Here is a 21,177-nt window from a genome sequence, read left to right as displayed (position 1 = left end):
TTAAAAAAAAAAAAAAAAAAAAAAAAACATCAGACCTACCCACAGAGACCTGGCAGGTCAAAAAGGGTTGGAATCATATATTCAGGGTACTAAACAAGAAATACATGGAGCCAAGAATACTTTATACAGCAGTGCTGTCATTCAGAATAGAAGCAGGGATAAAGAGCTTTTAGGATAGATGGAAACTGAAAGAATATGTGACCACCAAAACAGCTCTACAAAATATATTAAGGGGGAAACTGTAAACGAAGAGGGAGCACAGAAAAACATCTGCAGAAACAGGACTATATAGGTAATATTAGGACACTAAATTCATATCTTTCAATAATTACTCTGAACAGAAATGGGATAAATGATCCATTCAAAAGACATGGGGTAACAGACTGGGTAGAAAAGCAAAACCCATCTATATGCTATCAAAAAAGAGACTCATTTTAGACCTAAGAACACCTTCAGACAGAAAATGAGGGGATGGAGAACCATATACCATGCAAATGGTCCTCATAAGAAAGCTGGGGTAGCAAAACTCATTTCAGAAAAATTTGATTTTAAGCCAAAAACTGTAATAAGAGAGGAAGAGGAAAACTATTATACTTAAAGGGTCATTCCAACAAGAAGACCTAATGATTATGAATATTTATGTCCCTAATGTTGCAGCAGCCAATCATATCAATTTAATAACCAAAGTAAAGAGATACATAGATAAGCAAGGACACATCTTCTATTTTATTTTAAAAGATTTATTTATTTATTTATTTATTCATTCATTCATTCATTCATTCATGAGACACACACACACACACAGAGATAGAGGCACAGACACAGGCAGAGGGAGAAGCAGGCTCCATGCAGGGAGCCCAACATGGGACTTGATCCCGGGTCTCCAGGATCAGGCCCTGGGCTAAAGGCGGCGCTAAACCACTGAGCCACCCAGGCTGCCCCAATGATGCATCTTCTAACCAGAAGATCACCAAAGAAACAGGGGCCTTGAATGCCACACTGGAATAAATGGATTTCACAGATATATACAGAATATTCCTTCCTAATACAACAGAATACACATTCTTCTCAAGCATATGGGATTTTCTCCATGATTGACCACATACTGGGTCACAAATCAGACCTCAACCTCAGTTGAGAGGTACCAAAAGATTGGGATTATACCCTGCATATTTTAAGACACCAATGCATTCAATCATGAGAAGAAATGTGGAAGGAACTCAAACATTTGGAGGTTAAAGCTCCAAGATGAATTGGTCAATCCAGAAATTAGAGAAGAATTAAAAAGATTCATGGATACTAACAAACATGAAAGCATAACTATTCAAAATCTTTGGGATACAGCAAAGGCAGTCATAAGATGGAAACACTTATCAATACAAGCCTCCCTCAAAAAATTGTAAAAAATCTCAAATACACAAGATAACCTAACACATAAAGGAACTGGAAAAAGAATAGCAATTAAGCCTAAACCAGGAAGAAAAAGAGAGATAATAAAGATTAGAACAGAACTCTAAAATAAAGACCGGAAGAACTATAAAACAGATCAGTGAAACCAGGAGCTGGGTCTTTGAAAGAAATGATAAGATAGATTAACCTCTAGCCAGACTTATTAAAAAGAAAAGAAAAAAGACTCAAATTAATAAAATCATGAATAAAAGAGGTGAGATCACAACCAATACCAAGGAAATAAAAATGATTTTAAAAACGTATCATGAGCAACTACATGCCAACAAATTAGACAAACTGGAAGAGATGGAAGTATTCTTTGCAACCTACAATTACCAAAACTGAAACAGGAAGAAATAGAAAACCTCAACAGGCCAATAACCAGCAAGGAAATTGAAGAAGTCATCAAAACCTCCCAAGAAACAAAAGTCCAGGGCCAGATGACCTCCAGGTGAATTCTACCAAACATTTAAATAAGAAATAATACCTATTGTACTAAAGTTGTTTCAAAGGATAGAAATGGAAGGAATACTTCCAAACTTGTTCTATGAGGCCACATTACCTTTGTCCCAAAACCAGACAAAGACCCCACCAAAAAGGAAAATTACAGACCAATATCCCTGATTAACATGGATGCAAAAATGCTCACCAAGATACCAGCCAATAGAATCCAACAGTACATTAAGAGGATTATTCACCAGGACCCAGTGAGATTTACCCCTGGGATGCAATGGTGGTTCAACATTTGTAAATCAATCAACATGATAGATCACATATTAAAGAAAAGATAAGAACTATAGGATCCTCTCAATAGATGGAGAGAAAGCATTTGACAAAATACAGCATCCATTCCTGATCAAAACTCTTCAAAGAGTAGGGATAGAGGGAACATACCTGACTATCATAAAAGCCATCTATGATCTATGAAAAGCCCACAGCAAATATCATTTTCAATGGAGAAACACTGGGAGCCTTACCCCTAAGATCAGGAAAATGAGAGGGATATTCACTTTCACCACTTTTATTCAACATAGTACTACAAGTCCTAGCCTCAGCAATCAGACAACAAAAAGAAATAAAAGGCATTCAAATTGGCAAAGAAGTCAAACTCTCCCTCTTTGCAGATGACATGATTCGGTATATAGAAAACCCAAGTGACTCCACCCCCAAATTGCTAGAACTCATACAGTAATTTAGCAACATGGCAGGATATAAGATCAATGTACATAAATCAGTTGCATTTGTATACACTGAGACTGAAGAAAGAGAAATTAGGGAATCAATCCTATTTACAATGGCACCCAAAACAAGAAGATAACCAGGAATAAAGCTAACCAAAGATGTAAAGAATCTCTACACTAAAAACTACAGAACACTTATGAATGAAATCGAGGAAGACAGAAAGAAACAGAAAAATATTCCATGCTCATGGATTGTAAGAATAAATATTGTGAAAATGTCTATGCTACCCAGACCAACTTACACCTTCAATGCAATCCCTATCCAAATGCCATGAACTTTCTTCACAGAGTTGGAAAAATAACCCTAAGATTTATATGGAACAAGAAAAGACTCCAAATAGCCAAAGGAATATTGAAAAAGAAAACCAAAGCTGGGGACATCATAATGCCTGACATCACACTCTATTACAAAGCTATGATCATCAAGACAGTATCATACTGGCACAAACACAGACACATAGATCAACAGAACAGAATAGAGAACCCAGAAATGGACACTCAACTCTATGGTCAAGTCAACTTTGACAAAGCAGGAAAGCATATTCAATGGAAAAAGACAATCTCTTCAATAAATGGTGTTGGGAAAATTGGGCAGCCAAATGCAGTAGAATGAAACTGGACCATTCTCTTACACCATACACAAAGATAAACTCAAAATGGATGAAAGATCTAAAAGTGAGACCAGAATCCATCAAAATCCTAGAAGAGAACACAGGCAACACTCCTTTTCAACTTGGCCACAGGAACTTCTTGCAGGATATATCTATGAAAGCAAGGAAAACAAAAGCAAAAATGAACTATTGGGACTTCATCAAGATAAAAATCTTCCGCACAGCAAACAGTCAACAAAACTAAAAAACAACCTACAGAATGGGAGAAGATACTTGCAAATGACATATCAGATAAAGGACTACTTCCAAGATCTCTAAAGAACTTACCAAACTCAACACCCAAGAAACAAACAATCCAGTCATGCAATGGACAGAAGACATGAACAGGCATTTCTCCAAAGAAGACCTACACGTGGCCAAGAAGCACAGGAAAAAATGTTCCACATCCCTTGTCATCAGGGAAATACAAATCAAAACTACAATGAGATACCACTTTACAGCAGTGAGAATGGCTAAATTTAACAATTCAGGAAACAACAAATATTGGTGATGATGCAGAGAAAGAGGAACCCTCTTGCACTGCTGGTGAAAATGCAAGCTGGTACAGCCACTCTGGAAAACAGTATGGAGATTCCTCAAGAAGTTAAAAATAGAGCTACCCTATGACCCAGCAGTTGCACTATTGGGTATTTACCCCAAAGATACAGATGTAGTGACACAGCAGGATACCCGCACCCCAGTATTCAGAGCAGCAATGTCCACAATAGCCAAACTGTGTAAGGAGCCATGATATCCTTCAAGAGATGAATGGATAAAGAAGATGTGAGATAGACAGATGATAGATAGATAGACAGACACACACACACATTATGGAATATTACTCAACCATCAGAAAGGATGAATATCTACCATTTACTTCAACATGGATGGAACTTGAGGGTATTATGTTGAGTGAAATAAGTCAGTCCGAGAAAGACAATTATCATATGGTTTCACTCATATGTGGAATATAAGAAATAGTGAAAGGGACCATAAGGGAAAGGAGGGAAACTGAGTGGGGAAAAAAATTATAGAGGAAGACAAACCATGAGAGACTCCTAACTCTGGGAAACAATCAATGGGTTGCATAAGGGGAGGTGGATGAGGGAATGGGGTAAATGTAATGGGCATTAAGGAGGGTACATATTGAGATGAGCACTGGGTGTTATACTATATCTTGGCAAATTGGATTTTATAAAATTTAAAAACTAAAAATAAATTTAAAAAAACAAATCCTCAGAATTTAAGACTAGGCAATTAGTTCTTAGAGTTGGCACCAAAAGCATGAACCAGTAAGAAAAGTGGTAAATTGGACTTCATCCTGATTAAGTACTTTGCTTTTCAAAAGACCCAGTTAGGAGGATAAAAGGTAAGCTACAGACTTGGAGAAAATACTTGCAAATACATATCCAACAAAAGACTAGTATGTTGAATATATAAAGAGCTCTTAAAATGAAATAGTTAAAAAAATCTTATTAGAAAATGAGAGAAAAAGACATAAAGAGAGAGACATTTCACTGAAGAGGATGTACTGATGGCAAATAAACACATCAAAATATTTTTACCTCAAACCACAATGAGCTGTCATTATATACCTATTCAAATGGGTAACATAAATATCAATGATACCACCAAATATTGGAAAGGATATTTGGAAACACTGGATCACTTATACATTGATGGTAGGAATGCAAAATGATACAGCTAACCTGGATAACAATTTTAAAGTTTCTTATAAAAGTAAACCAGGCAACTAACACTTGCACTTGAGCAATAATCCCAGAGGCATAAAAACTTATGTTCACGCAAACCTGTGTACAATTGTTTGTAACAGTTTAATTCAGTATCTGTTTCAAACTGGAAAAAGACTAGATGTTCTGAAAAATGTAAATGGTTAAACTGCAGCAATAAAATGAACAAATTATTGATATATACATTAGCTTGAAACTGATTAGCTGAATGAACAGAGCCAATTTCAGAAGGACATATACTGTATGGTTCTTTTTATGTAACATTCTGGAAATGAGAAAATTATAAAGAATAGATTAATGAAAAAAAAAAAAAAAAAAAAGAATAGATTAATGATTATCATGAGTGAAAGTTTTCATGGGTGTGGCTAATAAAAGGGCAATCAACAGGATTATAGTAATGGAATTTTTCTGTATCTTTAGTGCATAAATGTCAACATCCTGTTTTTTAATACTGTATTACAGTTTTGCAAGATGTTACTATTGGGGGAAACTAGGTGAAGGGTACACATTATCTCTCTGTATTATTTCTTATGTGTGCACACAATCTACTATTATTTCAAAATAAAAGGGCAATTTCAATTTAAAAGACTTTCTCAGACATATAAAAGCTGAAAGAATTCATTACCAGCATACTCAAAGCATAAAAAATGTTACAGCACATCCTTCAGTAGAAAGTCAAATAACAGCAGAGAGAAAAATGGATCTCTCCAAAGGAATAAAGAGCACCAGAAATGGTAATTACATTGACAAATATGCAAAATTGTTTTCTTATTGTGTGTACTATAAACCCTAATGTAATCACTAAAGTAATAAAACAATTATACTTAATAGCCCATGCAACAGAATCATAACAATACTCATTTGATCCAAAAGAAAGAAAAACAGGCAAAGGAGACAAAGAATAGATGAGATAAAAAGAAAACAAATGACAAGGTGACAGGCTTAAACCTAACCATATCCACAATCACATTAAATGTAAATATTCTTGGGACGCCTGGATGGCTCAGCGGTTGAGCATCTGCCTACAGCTCAGGGTGTGATCCCAGGGTCCTAGGATTGAGCCCCATGTCCGGTTCCTTGCTCAGAGAGTCTGCTTAAGGATATTCTCTTCCTCTGACCCTCTCCTCACTCATTCTCTCTCTCTCTCTAAAATAAATAAATAAAAGTGAAAGTTCTAAAACCAATGACCTCAGCTTTCTACATTAAGTAGTAAAATAAGAACAAATAAAATATGAATAAGAGGAAATGTCTGCTGAAATTAACAATTTGATCCTAAAATTTATAATAAAATGTAAAGCACCTACAATAACCAAAACAGTTTTGAAAAAGAACAATGTGGGGCACCTAGGTGGCTCAGTTATTTAAGCTTCTGACTCTTAATTTCTGCTCGGGTCATAATTTCAGAATCCTGGGATTGAGCCCTGCACTGGGCTTCAGGCTCAGTGGGGAGTCGGCTTCTCTGCCTCTCTCTCCCTCTGCTCCTCCCTGACTCACACTCTCTCTCTCTCTCAAATAAATAAGTCTTGAAAAAAAGAAAAGAAAAAGAACAATGCTGAAGGACTTTGTAAATCTTATCTGTGGTCTTGGGTTCCCAAGCCATCAAACCAGAAGCTTTCTACCAAAGCCCAATTACAAGCCATAAGATGCTAGTATCACAGCTGTATTTTCCATAGGCCAAAGCAAATCCAAAGTCATTCCCACTTTTCTGAGCACAAGTGATGTGCAGGTATTTCTAGCTAACAATAAAAGTAGCTTCTTTGTCCCAAAGTACCTATGCAAAAAAAAATAAACACTTTCCCTTCCTAACACCATGAACAATACAATCTCACCTATCAATGTCTAAAAGGCCAAGAATTTTAGTTATTGACCTTGCTGAGTTCAAAGGATAACAACTTTTATTAGTTTCATCCTTCAGTAGAATATAAAGGAAAATCACCTTTCTTCTTCCTTCTCTATTATTTCCATCCAGTCCAGTTTTCTTAATGAATGTACTGATTTGTTACTAACTGTCCATCATCTTTAAAATTAATTTGAAAAGCAGATTTGGAAAAAACATCCCTCGTGTTTGGAGGTAGACTGAGCACTCATAAAGCCCAAGCTGTTCACAGTCCACACATCTGAATTTTGCACACACTGTACCAAGTGTCACAAAATGCTTTATTAAGCCAGTTGGAAACACAGATTTCACACTAAAGAGTACAGTACTTCCTATAGGAACAATGCCCCTGTGGATTGTCAATAAATCTTTATTAAAAGCCTTCCTCACAGAGAAAGAAGGGAGAGACAAGTGAATCAGGGGAGGGCTGGTTGGAAGCTTCTGTAGCTGTTTCAGGAGGGAAGACTTATTGGAAACAAAAAGGAATGTCTGTAACCTTTCTAGCAGAGGGCAGTGGGAACTGAGAGAAATAGCCACAAATCATTCTGGAAATAAAAGGGATTGGGTAGTCATTTCAATCCTTTGGCAACTAGGTTGCTATGCACCAAGAATACACAATTTCTTGTGTATAAAGAAAGCATTGCTACATTTTGCTGTTGCCACCAATAGCATCTGCTTTAAAAAAGTAATGCTCAGGGATTATACAGTAAAATAAATAAATAAATACACACACACACACACACACACACACACACACACCAGCACCTCACCTTTCAAGGTAACTTATCCAATACCTTCAACTATACAGAATTAGCCAATAATCTAGAAGACAGCCAATAATATACATTCTAAGAATGACCAAGCATGAAGATGCATATTCTCTGCTCATAAAATTATAGCAAAACATAGCATTAGGGTTAGGTTCTCATAAGAGGATTGTCTGTGTCTTCAATGTATAGCCACTTTTAAAATTGTGTCTAAAAATAACAAGCATATTTATCTGGTTCCAGGAGCACACTAATTAGGAATGGGGAACTACCAAATACATCAAGTAGTAACAGCTGACAGCAGTGGAAGAGATTAAAGAACTATAAAAAGCAGATATGAAATTTAAAAAGAACAGCCGTCTGGGTACGTTTAGTGTAGGGGCAGCTATATTCATATCAAGTGTCCCAGTGGAACAGTTTTAGTAGAGCAAAGCAAAAACTTGAGGTTCATACTGTTGGCAAAACTCTAACCTTGTCCTGATTTTGTCATCCAGTATTACACCAACCGCTTCAAGCAGAAAGCCTTCTTGAGTTAGTGTCAGTGGGGGGAGAAAACTAGTCATATGGCCTCTGATACATCAGTTAATCATTAAATCTCAGATTTTTTTGTCTGTAAAATGTGGATACTTACTATTTCCCTTACAGGATTGTCATAATAACAAAATAAGACATGTATTGTCTATAAAAGCAATTCATAAAACATAAAGTATTAAAAAATGGTAGCTTTCCATTCACTTTGCTCTGCTTTCTACAAAATACAACTCTAAGAATCCATAGTGGTTATCTTACTCTTTTCAAAACTTTTTGTGCTTTCTTGTTTAACACATGCTTCTCCTCTTATATTGGCCAGAGATTATGATACCATCACTCTAGGTAGACTTGAACTCTATACACATCCTTAATTCTTCCCTTTCCATTCCTATGTAATCAGTGACCCTGGCCTATTTTAACCCCTCCTACATAGCTTTCCTTTGCTTTCCATTCACTCTGATACATCCTTGTCCAGACCCTTAGAGATCATTGCTCTCTTTTTTTTTAGAGCTCATCTCTAACTGGTTTTCTTATATCTAGTTTCCCCCAATTCATTTGAGCTTTCCTATAGCTGCTGTAAAGACAGTTTCATGTATGTCATACCCCGGATCAAAAGCTTTCACTTTCTTTCCAGTGCCTTCAGGATAAAATCCAAATTCACCAAACTGGTGTTCATAAAAACCCACGGGAAGAATTACTCACAGGTCTCAAGAAAATCTGTGCTTGCATCGTCTGAGAAATTGGTTCATTTTTACCTCATGGACCCCTGCAAATCTTATAGCTAATATTTCCCTCTTTGATCTGTCTGCTAAGACACACAGAGTCAAACTTAGGACACAGCTATAAAGTCCCCAATACTGTGTACTCAGTTTAAATCTTAACAATGGTCTCATTTCAGTTTCTTACATTTACTTTCCCTTTGCACTCATTCCCTATCAATTTGTTCATCCTGTTACTGTATTAAGTTTCTCAGTAAACCAACTCAAATCCTGTTAGAATGAAGGAGAGTATAAAATGATATTGTGAGCCTAAAAAAATACATGACCATATGAACAGAGGTGGAAAAAAAGACTGAGTAGCAAGTGAGGGAGCAAGAATGAGGATGAGAATGATCTTCACTGATATAAATATTAGTTCAACAACTATAAGGTAATGAACATTTACTATGAGCATTTGTAATAATCTAACAGGGAAATAAAATGAAGCATTTATAATGACAAATCTATTCTTGACATCTCTGAAAATAGTTCTGCTAACCTTTTATCTTAAAATACATTACCAAACAAAAACTTAATGAAGTTAAAGCTAAGCAGAATATGATGATGACTTACATTTGTATTGCTTTGCTGCTTACAAAGCCCTTTCACATACAGTATCTCAATGGAACCAATCCGGACTATTCTGTTGTAGAAGCCATTCACACTGGCAAGAAGCTGTTGCAAGCAGCATTCTCCATATCTGGGTCTTTAAAGATGTGGTATTTGCTGTAATAGAAAGTTGTATGGTATGTTGTTTGTCCCCTCTCTCTAAATCCTCCTCTACTTATATTTCATCTTGTTCTTTAAATCATCAAACTCTACCATGCCAATGTTAGTCTGATCTCTCTACCCATTCTTAAATTGAGCCTCTTTTCAGACATATAATACAACCCTCCCTTCCTTCTCCTCACCTCCCAGCCCCCAAAGAACAGCCTTCCATTTCTTTGCACGCCCAGACCACTCCCTCTCAAACCTCTACCCTTCCAAGAAGGCATTTGTTTTTGAAGCATTTCAACTATGAAGACCACCCACTATGGGGCTCACTTATTATTCTCATTCTATATTGCATTGCACCAACTTGTATCTTTAGATTGTAAGCTCCTCAGAGAAAGGATTTTCTTCTTTGTTTAGTGCAATCAACCTATTGTAAAGTACTGTGTATACTTACAGACTATTACTAATGCGGTTCTTCCTGGGTTTCACTGGAATTATCTACTTAGTCATGTGATTTCACTTGGGCATCATTTTTCTTCCTCCGAATTATTTGAGGCCCTCTTCCAGATTTTTTTAAAAGTAAAAAATTAGCACTTTCTGCTTTCAAGAATGCCATCAGGTACACATTTGAATGTACATGCTTCATCCTGCTTTATTCTCTTTCTTACAGATAACAATATCGAATTAAATACCTTCCAAGAGTCTGCTACAGAGGTAAAACACAAAGCCATTTTCCTTCTGGCTAATCTACAAATAATCTTATTTACTCCTGCTGTACAGAAAAATGACACTGGTCCACTTGGAATTGAATATATTCCAGCTATCATTAGTTACAACACTGTATCAGGGAAACAATGCTGGCTAAAAAAAAAAAATAATAATAGTCATTGATTTCCTTAAAACAAACAGAAGAGAAAGAAACTAAGATACACAGAGTTACTGAATAATAAATTCCATTTTTCAATTAATACAAACATTTAATGACCTGAAGTAAACTTTAAAAATAAAAATGCAATAGAGGATAAACAGATCAGATGGTACATAAGTTGTGTGGAACCAGGAGTCAGATATAATCCCAAATCCCCTTCAGCAATTGGTTTATAAGTACCAACATGGAGAGAAAAAGAGGTCTTTTATTTTTTTTTGACAAACTTGTTTCAAACTACTGCTCAAAAAATATTTGAATATAAATACTGAATAATAATACTGTTTTATAAATTCATAAACATTGGGGTTCTTTTAACCAATAGTTTAAAAAAAAGTTCAAATGTGGGCAATGAAAGGAGAAGCAAACGCACTAAAATAATCCATAAATCATGATTGTCAGACTATCTCTTTCTAAAAACATAGAGCTAACAATTTGAATCTTTTTTCTTTAGGAAAATCTAGTCCACATCATTGGAGCACTTCCTACAAGGTCCCTATTTCATTCTATTTACGGCCTATAGTCTCACTTTCCACCCCACTGGAGTTTTTGGCTTATGCTCAATTATCTGGATGAATCACAATGCCTAATCCTTACTTTTTCTGTATACAGATGGAAATGGACACCTTCTAAACACTGTACCTGACATTCTTTTTTTTTTTTTTTTGTACCTGACATTCTTAAGTAGTCTTAAAGTTCTAAACAAGAGTATATGGCAGTAGAACTGGAGGGATACAAACATGAATTATTATAGCATTTAAACTACATTTCAATATAAACCCTCCTTCAGAGTGATATACAACAAAAATGCAAACAAATTGCTTAGAAGGATGACTCCAGAGCCAAGAGATGCTATTAAGTTCATATCTGTAGCTACATAAAGAGTTTTTCCACAGAGACTGAGCCCATATGTAGATCTTTGCACAAAGATCCATCAAATCCTGGCAGTGCAAACATATCAAGACAGGTGTAGATTCTATCACCAATGCCCCTTAGTGAGCATTTCAGAGGTGTATGGCTAATAGAAAATAAAATATGATGTGACAGGTAAAGTCAAGATAATTAAAATTTGGATTATAAAAATGACATCTTGACACTCTATCTACAATGGCTTTAATTATGAAATTTCAGCTTTCTGTTCGTAATGCTTTGCAGTACCCCTCTAGGCAGAATTAAATGTGTAAGATTTTCTTCCTTATGAACATGTTTCTGTTAAGCAGCTAACATAGTATCTGCTGGAATGAGGTTAGAATATCTTTTCAGTTTTAAGGTAAGAAGTATGAATAACAATAAATGAAATGTATACCAGAAGATAACCTTTTACCTCCTAAAAGAGATATATTGGATTAACATGGTTTAACCTTGAATACTCAGGATCATACAATCAATACTATAAGGTATAGTAGAGAGAAAAGAGAGATTTCATGCTCAATCTTAAAATTAATTTGGTTAAATAAATGTTAACTATGAGCTATAACACTTGACCAGCCATATTTGGTTAGTACTCTCTTTAATTACTAAGGAGACTTAACTAGCTTAACTAGTTTCTTCTGAGTTCAGTAGGATCTACCAGGACTTTCTCTTGGGCTACATTCAGAAAAATTAGGAAGTCAAAAGGACCAGGAGACTAAGAACCACTGGGAAAGGGAAAGGAGACTCATGTTAAATGCAGGTAAGAGTTCACAACTAATTGTTCTGCCCTCAAGTAACCCTCACATTTCTTTGGTGTGAGTAGAATTTTTAAAAATAATTGCAGAAATCACATTCCCAACCTATAGGACCAGAAAAGAAGAATGGTAATGGTAAATTACCACATGATCACAACCTAGCATTAACAAGGAAAGGATATAAAAACAAACCTCCTTTTCTAGAGTTTTATCCTCTTCTTCCCCATACAAAGCAGATACAAAAACAAAGCAGATATTTGTATTATAAACAAGCTGCTACTAAATCAGAGCCCCCCAAAAGCATTTTCTTATATAGGTTTATTTGTAGTAATGTAGTTCACTATAGTCAGTGCAAAAAAGCACCATTATGATAGAGCCTCCAAGAGAGTATGGAAATATCTTTGTCTCTGTAATGAGATTTTACTTGAATAAAAGGAAAGACGTCCTGAGAGTAAAAGTCCTAAACACAGAAATGGCTTAGAAGGAGGTTATAAAATTTCATTCTCAAGGGCCCTTTATTATTTTAAAGGAATATAAAACTATTTATTGGGGGACCTAGGTGGCTCAGTTGATTAGGTGTCTGACTCTTGATCTGAACTCACGTCTTGATCTCAGGGTCCTGAGTTTAAGTCCCACAGTGGGCTTAATGCTAGGCATGGAGCCTACATAAAACAAAACAAAAAATAGCCCAAAAAACTATTTATTGGCAACTGTTTACCATTATTTACAGTACTGCAAAAGATATATAGTCGAATAACATTCTGATTACTACAAAGTTATTGTTTTTCTTGGTTTCTGCTGAACTAGTAACTCAAATACTAAGAAGATTGAGCCTACAGGTAAGGAATGAGTTAGGGTAAAGAAAAACATGCAAGTCAAAGAATTTAGAATACAGAAGTTTGTTAACCCATTTATTCCAGTAGGTCCTAAAAATTGCCAACATCTGTAACGATCTGACAATGATTAGGTTTCCGTGAACAAAGTCTTAGACAACCATGGTCTTTTAATCAATGAAACACAGGGATTTTTTTTAAAGATTTTATTTACTTATTCATGAGAGACACAGTGAGAGGCAGAGACAGGAGAAGCAGGCTCCATGCAAGGAGCCTGATATGGGACTTGATCCTGGGACTCGATTCTAGGACTCCAGGATCACACTGTGAGCCAAAAGCAGACACTCAACCACTGAGCCACCCAGGAATCCCAAACACAGGGATTTCAACTTCTTGAAAAGGAACTGTAAATATTCAGTTAAGTTTTGCTTACCTAATGAAAAAACACCAGGACTTGTCTAAATTTCTCATTTGGGTGGGGAAGTTGTTGGTAGTGATAAAATTTTCCATTTGGTGATCTTACAAACAAATTTGCATTTATGTAACTGTAGATAGGGATATGGATTCTGATGTGCCCTGCTTTAAAATTGTCCACTTTAAATTCTTTACATTAGGGCAGCTCTGGTGGCTCAGCGGTTTAGCACCACCTTCAGTCCAGGGTGTGATCCTGGACACCCAGGATCAAGTCCCATGTCAGGCTCCCTGCATGGAGCCTGCTCCTCCCTCTGCCTGTGTCTTTGCCTCTCTCTCTCTCTCTCTCTCTCTCTCTGTGTGTCTCTCATGAAAAAAATAAATAAAATCTTAAAAAAATAAATTGTGTCCAATTAATTACAAAATTTGAAAGGTTAAGGATTCAGGAACAATTTCAATTCAACTTTAAGTGATTTCTTAGGTTGGTGAAAATGATGGTAACTCAGAAACACAGGCTTATCCATTATTATAAAATGCTATTTTTGTTTTGGTGAATATATTTTAAAAAGAAAGAAAACCATTTATGTGTGTACTTTTATGTATATATACACACACAAGAAACCTAAACAAACAGAAAACCAAGAATGGTCCTTAGGCATGTGGGAGTTAAATACAAATTCTGGTTGAGTAATGATTATAAAGATTTCCCCCAATATTTAGAAAAGGTGTTCTCTAATGCAGAAGAATTATATACCATGATCTCATATATCCTTTTCTGTGAAAGGAAGCAACTACAGAAATTTTTTATTTGTTCAAAACGAGTGTTCTAGATGCAAAAAAAAAAAACCCCAGCAACTCCCCCAATACTATCTTCAAAACGAACATATCAAACTTGATTCTCATTAGAATGTTATTTCCTCATACTAATAAATCCAAAAACCAAGACCTAGATTATACATATAATATATATAAAAAGCAACACAAATAATTACTGACCTTCATCTTCTAGACATACCAAGTTAGTCTCTCTTCATAAAAAGCAATTACAATTTAAGGACACTTCATATTTGCCTTTTTTCTTTTTTTTTTTTTACCAATACCAAGTATACCCTCATCTGAATCTTTCCATTTCATGAGAAACATTAATTTTCTACTGCTGTCTGTGGTACCAATTATTCATTCAGGATCAAGACCTCTGGCAAAGCCTCTTAGTTTATCAGCAGCATCACTTTTCTTCTTTGATTTGCTGTCATCAGATTCACTGTCAGATATAGATTTTCTTTTTGTACCATGTTTTTCTTTACCAGCTATTTGAAAATTAAGAAATGCTTCAATTAACTCTGGACAATCATATTTTTCTTCAGGTTCCTAAGTATTGTCAGTATCTGTAAATCCCTTCGACTTCAGTAAATACTCCACCTTCCCATTCACTACTAGTCAGTTCAATACTTTTTCTACCACAAAATTTTCAGGATCTGCTCTTTCACTATTTTACTCCTTCCATTCTGTCTCTTTCCCATTTTTTTTTTTGCAATGTAGTTTTATTGGAATGAAGGCTTGAAGTCTTTTCTTATTGCAGGCTTGAAGAACTGTTACCTCCTCTGAACAGTTCCAGGTCCCAGGTGTGCAGTGTCTCTCCATTTATTTTTTCCCCATTTATTTATTAATAGAGTTTTTGCCCTGCAAAACCTCAATTTTTTAAAAGTAATTAAATGTATCAATCTTCTATTGCATCTTTATTTTGAGACACAATCAGAAAAAAAATTCCCTATACATAGGTTATAGAATAATTTACCCATATTCTAAAACTTGTATTGCTTCAACCTTTGCATTTAAATCCCTGACTCAGGATCCCTGGGTGGCTCAGCGGTTTAAGCGCCTGCCTTCGGCCCAGGGCATAATCCTGGAGTCCTGGGATCAAGTCCTGCATCGGGCTCCCTGCATGGAGCCTGCTTCTCTCTCTGCTTGTGTCTCTGCCTTTCTCTCTCTCTCTCTCTCTCTCTCTCTCTCTCTCTCTCTCGCTATTGCTCTCGCTCTGTGTATCTCATGAATAAATAAATAAAATCTTAAAAAAAAAAAAAAAAAACCCTGACTCATTTGGAGTCTATGGTATCTCTTCCCAAATAGCTGTACTGGTTATCTGTTGATGTATAATCAACTACCCCCAAACTAAGTGGCTTAAAATAAGGTTTGTTTTGTCTCCATAGTTTCACATGTAGATTTGACTCAGCTGAGTGGTTCTGCTAATCTTGCTTAGGTTCTCTTGCACAATTACAGTACTTGATGGCAGAGGCTAGAGTTATCTAAAGGCTTGATTTTAATACTGGTAAGGCTGGGCATCTCTCCTTCCCTATGTAGTTCCAGGCTTTCTTCTCTTCATGCGGCCTCTTCATTTAGTCTTCCAGGATAGCTGGATTGCCTCTTTCTCTTTTCTTCCTTTTTCTTTTCCTTTTTAAAGAGTTCTTATTGCGATAGATTCCATACACCATAAAATTCACTTATTTATAGTTTAAACACTTCAGTGGCTTTCAGAACACAGAGTTGTACAATCATCACCACAAAGTAATATCCAAGTATTTTTTAACATCCCAGAGAGAAACCTTTACTCATTAACAGTCATTCCTCCCTCATTCTTGCTGCAGCCCTCATCCCTGTGCTGGCCTCAGTCACTGATCTACTTTTCTGTCTGTATGAATTTATATATTATGGACATTTCATATAAAGGGAATAATATAACATATAGTCTTTTTTTGACAAGCTTCTTTTACTTAGAATGTTTCAAGTCTCATCCATGTTGTAGCATATATCAGAACTTTTCCTTTTTTATACAAATAACAATCAATTGTATGGTAACATCACAATTTGTTTACTAAGATATCTTTTGGTGAACTTTAAGGTTGTCTCCTCTTTTTGGCTTTTATGAATAATGTTTCTATAACTATCTTTGTACAAGTTTTTCTGTGGATATAGGTTTTGATTCCTCAAGTATATACCTAAGAATGGAATTACAGAGTTATCTGTTTAGACTCTTTAAAAAAATATATTAAAACTTTCTTCATGATAAATGTACTCTTTAATCCTCATCCCCTATTACCCCCATTCCTCCACCACCATCCCCTCTGGTAACCATCAGTTCCTTCTCTAGAGTTGAGTCTGCTTGTTGGTTTGTCTGTTTCTTTTTTTCCCCTTTACTCATTTATATCTTAAATTCCACATATGAATGAGATCATATGGTATATTCTTTCTTTGCGAGGCTTACTTCACCTGGCATTATAATCTCTAGCTCTATCCATATTGTTGCAAATGTTAATATTTTCATTCTTTTCCACTGAATAATATTCCATTATATATATGTATGTGTGTATGTATGTGTGTGTGTGTGTGTGTGTGTGTGTGTGTGTGTGTGTATATATATATATATATATACATATAATCACTTCTTTAACCATTCATCAATGGACGTTTGGACTGCTTCCACATTTTGGATATTGTAAATAATGCTGGAATAAGCATAGGGACATAGAAGCACATATATCCCTTCAAATTAATGTGTTTTTCTTTTGGGGGGGGTAAATACCCAGTAATGCAATTGCTAAATGATACGGTAGTTCTATTTTTAACTTCTTCAGGAAACTCCATACTGTTTTCCATAGTGGCTGCACCCGTTTGCATTCCCACCAACAGTGCAAGAGAGTTCCCTTTTTTACCACACTGTTGTTTCCAGTGTCTTTTATTTTACCCATTCTGGCAGTTGTAAGTTGATATATCATTGTAGTATCGATTTGTATTTCACTGATCAAGGATGATTATAAGCATCTTTTCATGTGTTTATTAGCTATCTGTATATCTTCTTTGGAGAAATGTCTGTTCATGTCTTCTGTCGATTTTGTAATTGGATTATTTGTATCTTGGGTGTTGAGATGAATCAGTTCTTTATATATTTTGGACACTAATCCTTTATTAGATTTGTCATTTGCAAATATCTTCTCCCATACAATAGTTGCCTTTTAGTCTTGATTATTTCCTTCGCTGTGCAGAAACGATTTTTATTTTGATGTAGTCCCAAAAGTTTATTTTTGCTTTTGTTTCCCATGCCCCAGGGGACCTATCTAGAAAAATGTTGACAGCACTGATGTCAGAGAGATTACTCCTGGTGCCCTCTGAAAGGATTTTAATATCAGGTCTCACATTCAGACCCTAATCCCTTTTGAGTTTATCTTTGTATGTAGTGAAAGAAAGAGATCTGGCTTCATTCTTTTGAATGTGGGGGTCCAGTTTCCCCAATATCATTGTTTAAAGCCTGTCCTGGATATTCATTCCTCCCCTGTTGAAGATTAAGTGACCATATAGTAGTGGGTTCATTTCCGGGTTTTCTATTCTATTCCATTATATCTATCTGTGTGCCAATACCCCATGTTTTGACCAGTACAGCTTTGTAATATAACTTGAAGTCTGGAGTTGCAATGCCTCCAGCTTTTCTTTTCTTTTCCAGTGTTGCTTTGGGTATTCCAAGTGTCTTGTGGTTTCATACAAATTTTACGATTGGTTGTTCTAGTTTGAAAAATGAGAGCTTAGGTTTTTTTTTTTTTCTATGTTGGTATTTTTATAGGGATTGCATTAAATGTGTGATTGCTTTGGGTAGTAATAACATTTGAACAATACTTGCTTCTCTTTTCTTTCTCTTATTTTTTTTTTTATTGGAGTACAATTTACCAACATATAGCATAACACGCAGGGCTTAACACCCAGGGCTTATACCATCAAGTACCCCACTCAATGTTCCCCTCTAGGATTTTTTTGAGGGGAGGGAATTGGATTTTTATTTTATTTTTTATTTTATTTTATAAATTTATTCTTTATTGGTGTTCAATTTGCCAACATAAAGAATAACACCCAGTGCTCATCCTGTCAAGTGCCCACCTCAGTGCCCGTCACCCAGTCACCCCCACCCTTGCCCACCACCCCTTCCACCACTCTAGTTCATTTCCTAGAGTTAGGAGTCTTTATGTTCTGTCTCCCTTTCTGATATTTCCACTGATTTTTTCTCCCCTCCCCTTTATTCCCTTTCACTATTTTTTATATTCCCCAAATGAATGAGACCATAAAATGTTTGTCCTTCTCCGATTGACTTATTTCACTCAGCATAATACCCTCCAGTTCCATCCACGTTGAAGCAAATGGTGGGTATTTGTCGTTTCTAATGGCTGAGTAATATTTCATTGTATACATAGACCACATCTTCTTTATCCATTCATCTTTCAATGGACACTGAGGCTCCTTCCGCAGTTGGGCTATTGTGGACATTGCTGCTAGAAACATCGGGGTGCAGGTGTCCTGGCATTTCATTGCATCTGTACCTTTGGGGTAAATCCCCAGCAGTGCAATTGCTGGGTGTAGGGCAGGTCTACTTTTAATTCTTTGAGGAACCTCCACACAGTTTTCCAGAGTGGCTGCACCAGTTCACATTCCCACCAACAGTGCAGGAAGGTTCTCCTTTCTCCACATCCTCTCAAACATTTGTGGTTTCCTGCCTTGTTAATTTTCCCCATTCTCACTGGTGTGAGGTGGTATCTCATTGTGGTTTTGATTTGTATTTCCCTGATGGCAAGTGATGCGGAGCCTTTCCTCATGTGCTTGTTGGCCATGTCTATTTCTTCCTCTGTGAGATTTCTCTTCATGTCTTTTGCCCATTTCATGATTGGATTGTTTGTTTCATTGCTGTTGAGTTTAATAAGTTCTTTATAGATCTTGGAAACTAGCCCTTTATCTGATATGTCATTTGCAAATATCTTCTCCCATTCTGTAGCTTGTCTTTGAGTTTTGTTGATGGTATCCTTTGGTGTGCAAAAGCTTCTTATCTTGATGAAGTCCCAACAGTTCATTTTTGCTTTTGATTCTCTTGCCTTCGTGGATGTATCTTGCAAGAAGTTACTGTGGCCGAGTTCAAAAAAGGTGTTGCCTGTGTTCTCCTCTAGAATTTTGATGGAATCTTGTCTCACATTTATATCTTTCATCCATTTTGAATTTATCTTTGTGTATGGTGCAAAAGAGTGGTCTAGTTTCATTCTTCTGCATGTGGCTGTCCAATTTTCCCAGCACCATTTATTGAAGAGACGTCTTTTTTCCAGTGGATAGTCTTTCCTGCTTTGTCGAATATTAGTTGACCATAAAGTTGATGGTCCACTTCTGGATTCTCTATTCTGTTCCATCGATCTATCTGTCAGTTTTTGTGCCAGTACCACACTGTCTTGAAGAACACAGCTTTGTAGTACACCTGAAATCTGGCAATGTGATGCCCCCAGCTATGGTTTTCTTTTTTAATATTCCCCTGGCTATTCACGGTCTTTTCTGATTCCACAAAATCTTAAGATAATTTGTTCCAACTCTCTGAAGAAAGTCCATGGTATTTTCATAGAGATTTCATTAAATGTGTGAATTGCCCTGGTTAGCATTGACATTTTCACAATATTAACTCTTCCAATCCATGAGCATGGAATATTTTTCCATCTCTTTGTCTCTGCCTCAATTTCTTTCAGAAGTGTCCTGTAATTTTTTGGGGTATAGATCCTTTACCTCTTTGATTAGGATTATTCCTAGGTATCTTATGCTTTTCGATGCCATTGTAAATGGAATTGACTCCTTAATTTCTCTTTCTTCAGTCTCATTGTTAGTGTATACAAATGCCACTGACTTCTGGGTATTGATTTTGTATCCTGCCACACTGCCAAATTGCTGTATGAGTTCTAGCAATCTTGAGGTGGAGTCTTTTGGGTCTTCTATGGACAATATCATGTCATCTTTGAAGAGGGAGAGTTTGACTGCTTCTTTGCCATATTGAATGCCTTTTATTTCTTTTTGTTGCCTGATTGCTGAGGCTAGGACTTCTAGTACTATGTTGATTAACAGTGGTGAGAGTGGACATCCCTGTCTTGTTCCTGATCTTAGAGGAAAGGCTCCCAGTATTTCCCCAGTGAGAATGATATTGGCTGTGTGCTTTTCGTAGATGGCTTTTAAGATGCTAAGGAATGTTCCCTCTATCCCTACACTCTGAAGAGTTTTGATCAGGAATGGATGCTATATTTTGTCAAATGCTTTCTCTGCATCTACTGAGAGGATCATATGGTTCCTGTTTTCTATCTTGTTGATATGATCTATTACGTTGATGGTTTTACTCATGTTGAACCAACCTTGCATCCTAGGGATAAATTCTACTTGGTCATGGTGAATAATCTTCTTAATGTACTGTTGGATCCTATTGGCTAGTATCTTGTTGAGAATTTTAGCATCTGTGCTCATCAGGGATATTGGTCTATAATTCTCCTTTTGGAGGGGTCTTTGCTTTTGGAAGTGAGGTGATGCTGGCCTCATAGAACGACTTTGGAAGTACTCCATCTCTTTCTATCTTTCCAAACAGCTTTAGTAGAATAGGTATGGTTTCTTCTTTAAACGTTTGATAGAATTCCCCTGGGAAGCCATCCGGCCCTGGACTGTTGTGTCTTGGGAGGTTTTTGATGACTGCTTCAATTTCCTCCCTGGTTATTGGCCTGTTCAGGTTTTCTGGTTCTTACTGTTCCAGTTTCGGTAGTTTGTTGTTTTCCAGAAAT

At 36.2% G+C, this 21,177-nt stretch overlaps 1 protein-coding gene and 1 pseudogene across 6 annotated transcripts in view; both read right to left on the bottom strand.

The window, feature by feature from the left end:
- Positions 1–21,177, bottom strand: part of EDA (ectodysplasin A) — a 435,453-nt gene that overhangs the window by 276,000 nt on the left and 138,276 nt on the right. Inside the window, exon 2 of one of the 6 annotated variants that reach the window (XM_049107433.1) lies at positions 9,603–9,749. The exons of the other annotated variants lie outside the window; for them this stretch is intronic. Coding sequence (XP_048963390.1) covers positions 9,732–9,749 — 18 coding nt within the window. The 3' untranslated portion in view covers positions 9,603–9,731. Of the gene's footprint in view, positions 1–9,602; positions 9,750–21,177 lie in introns of those variants that run through there. 6 annotated transcript variants of the gene reach the window in all.
- Positions 14,579–15,122, bottom strand: LOC112671900 (chromobox protein homolog 3-like; annotated as a pseudogene).

Source organism: Canis lupus, chromosome X (genome assembly GCF_003254725.2).
Source record: "Canis lupus dingo isolate Sandy chromosome X, ASM325472v2, whole genome shotgun sequence".
Taxonomy (NCBI): Eukaryota; Metazoa; Chordata; class Mammalia; order Carnivora; family Canidae; genus Canis; species Canis lupus.
This window is presented reverse-complemented; position numbering and strand designations above follow the sequence as displayed.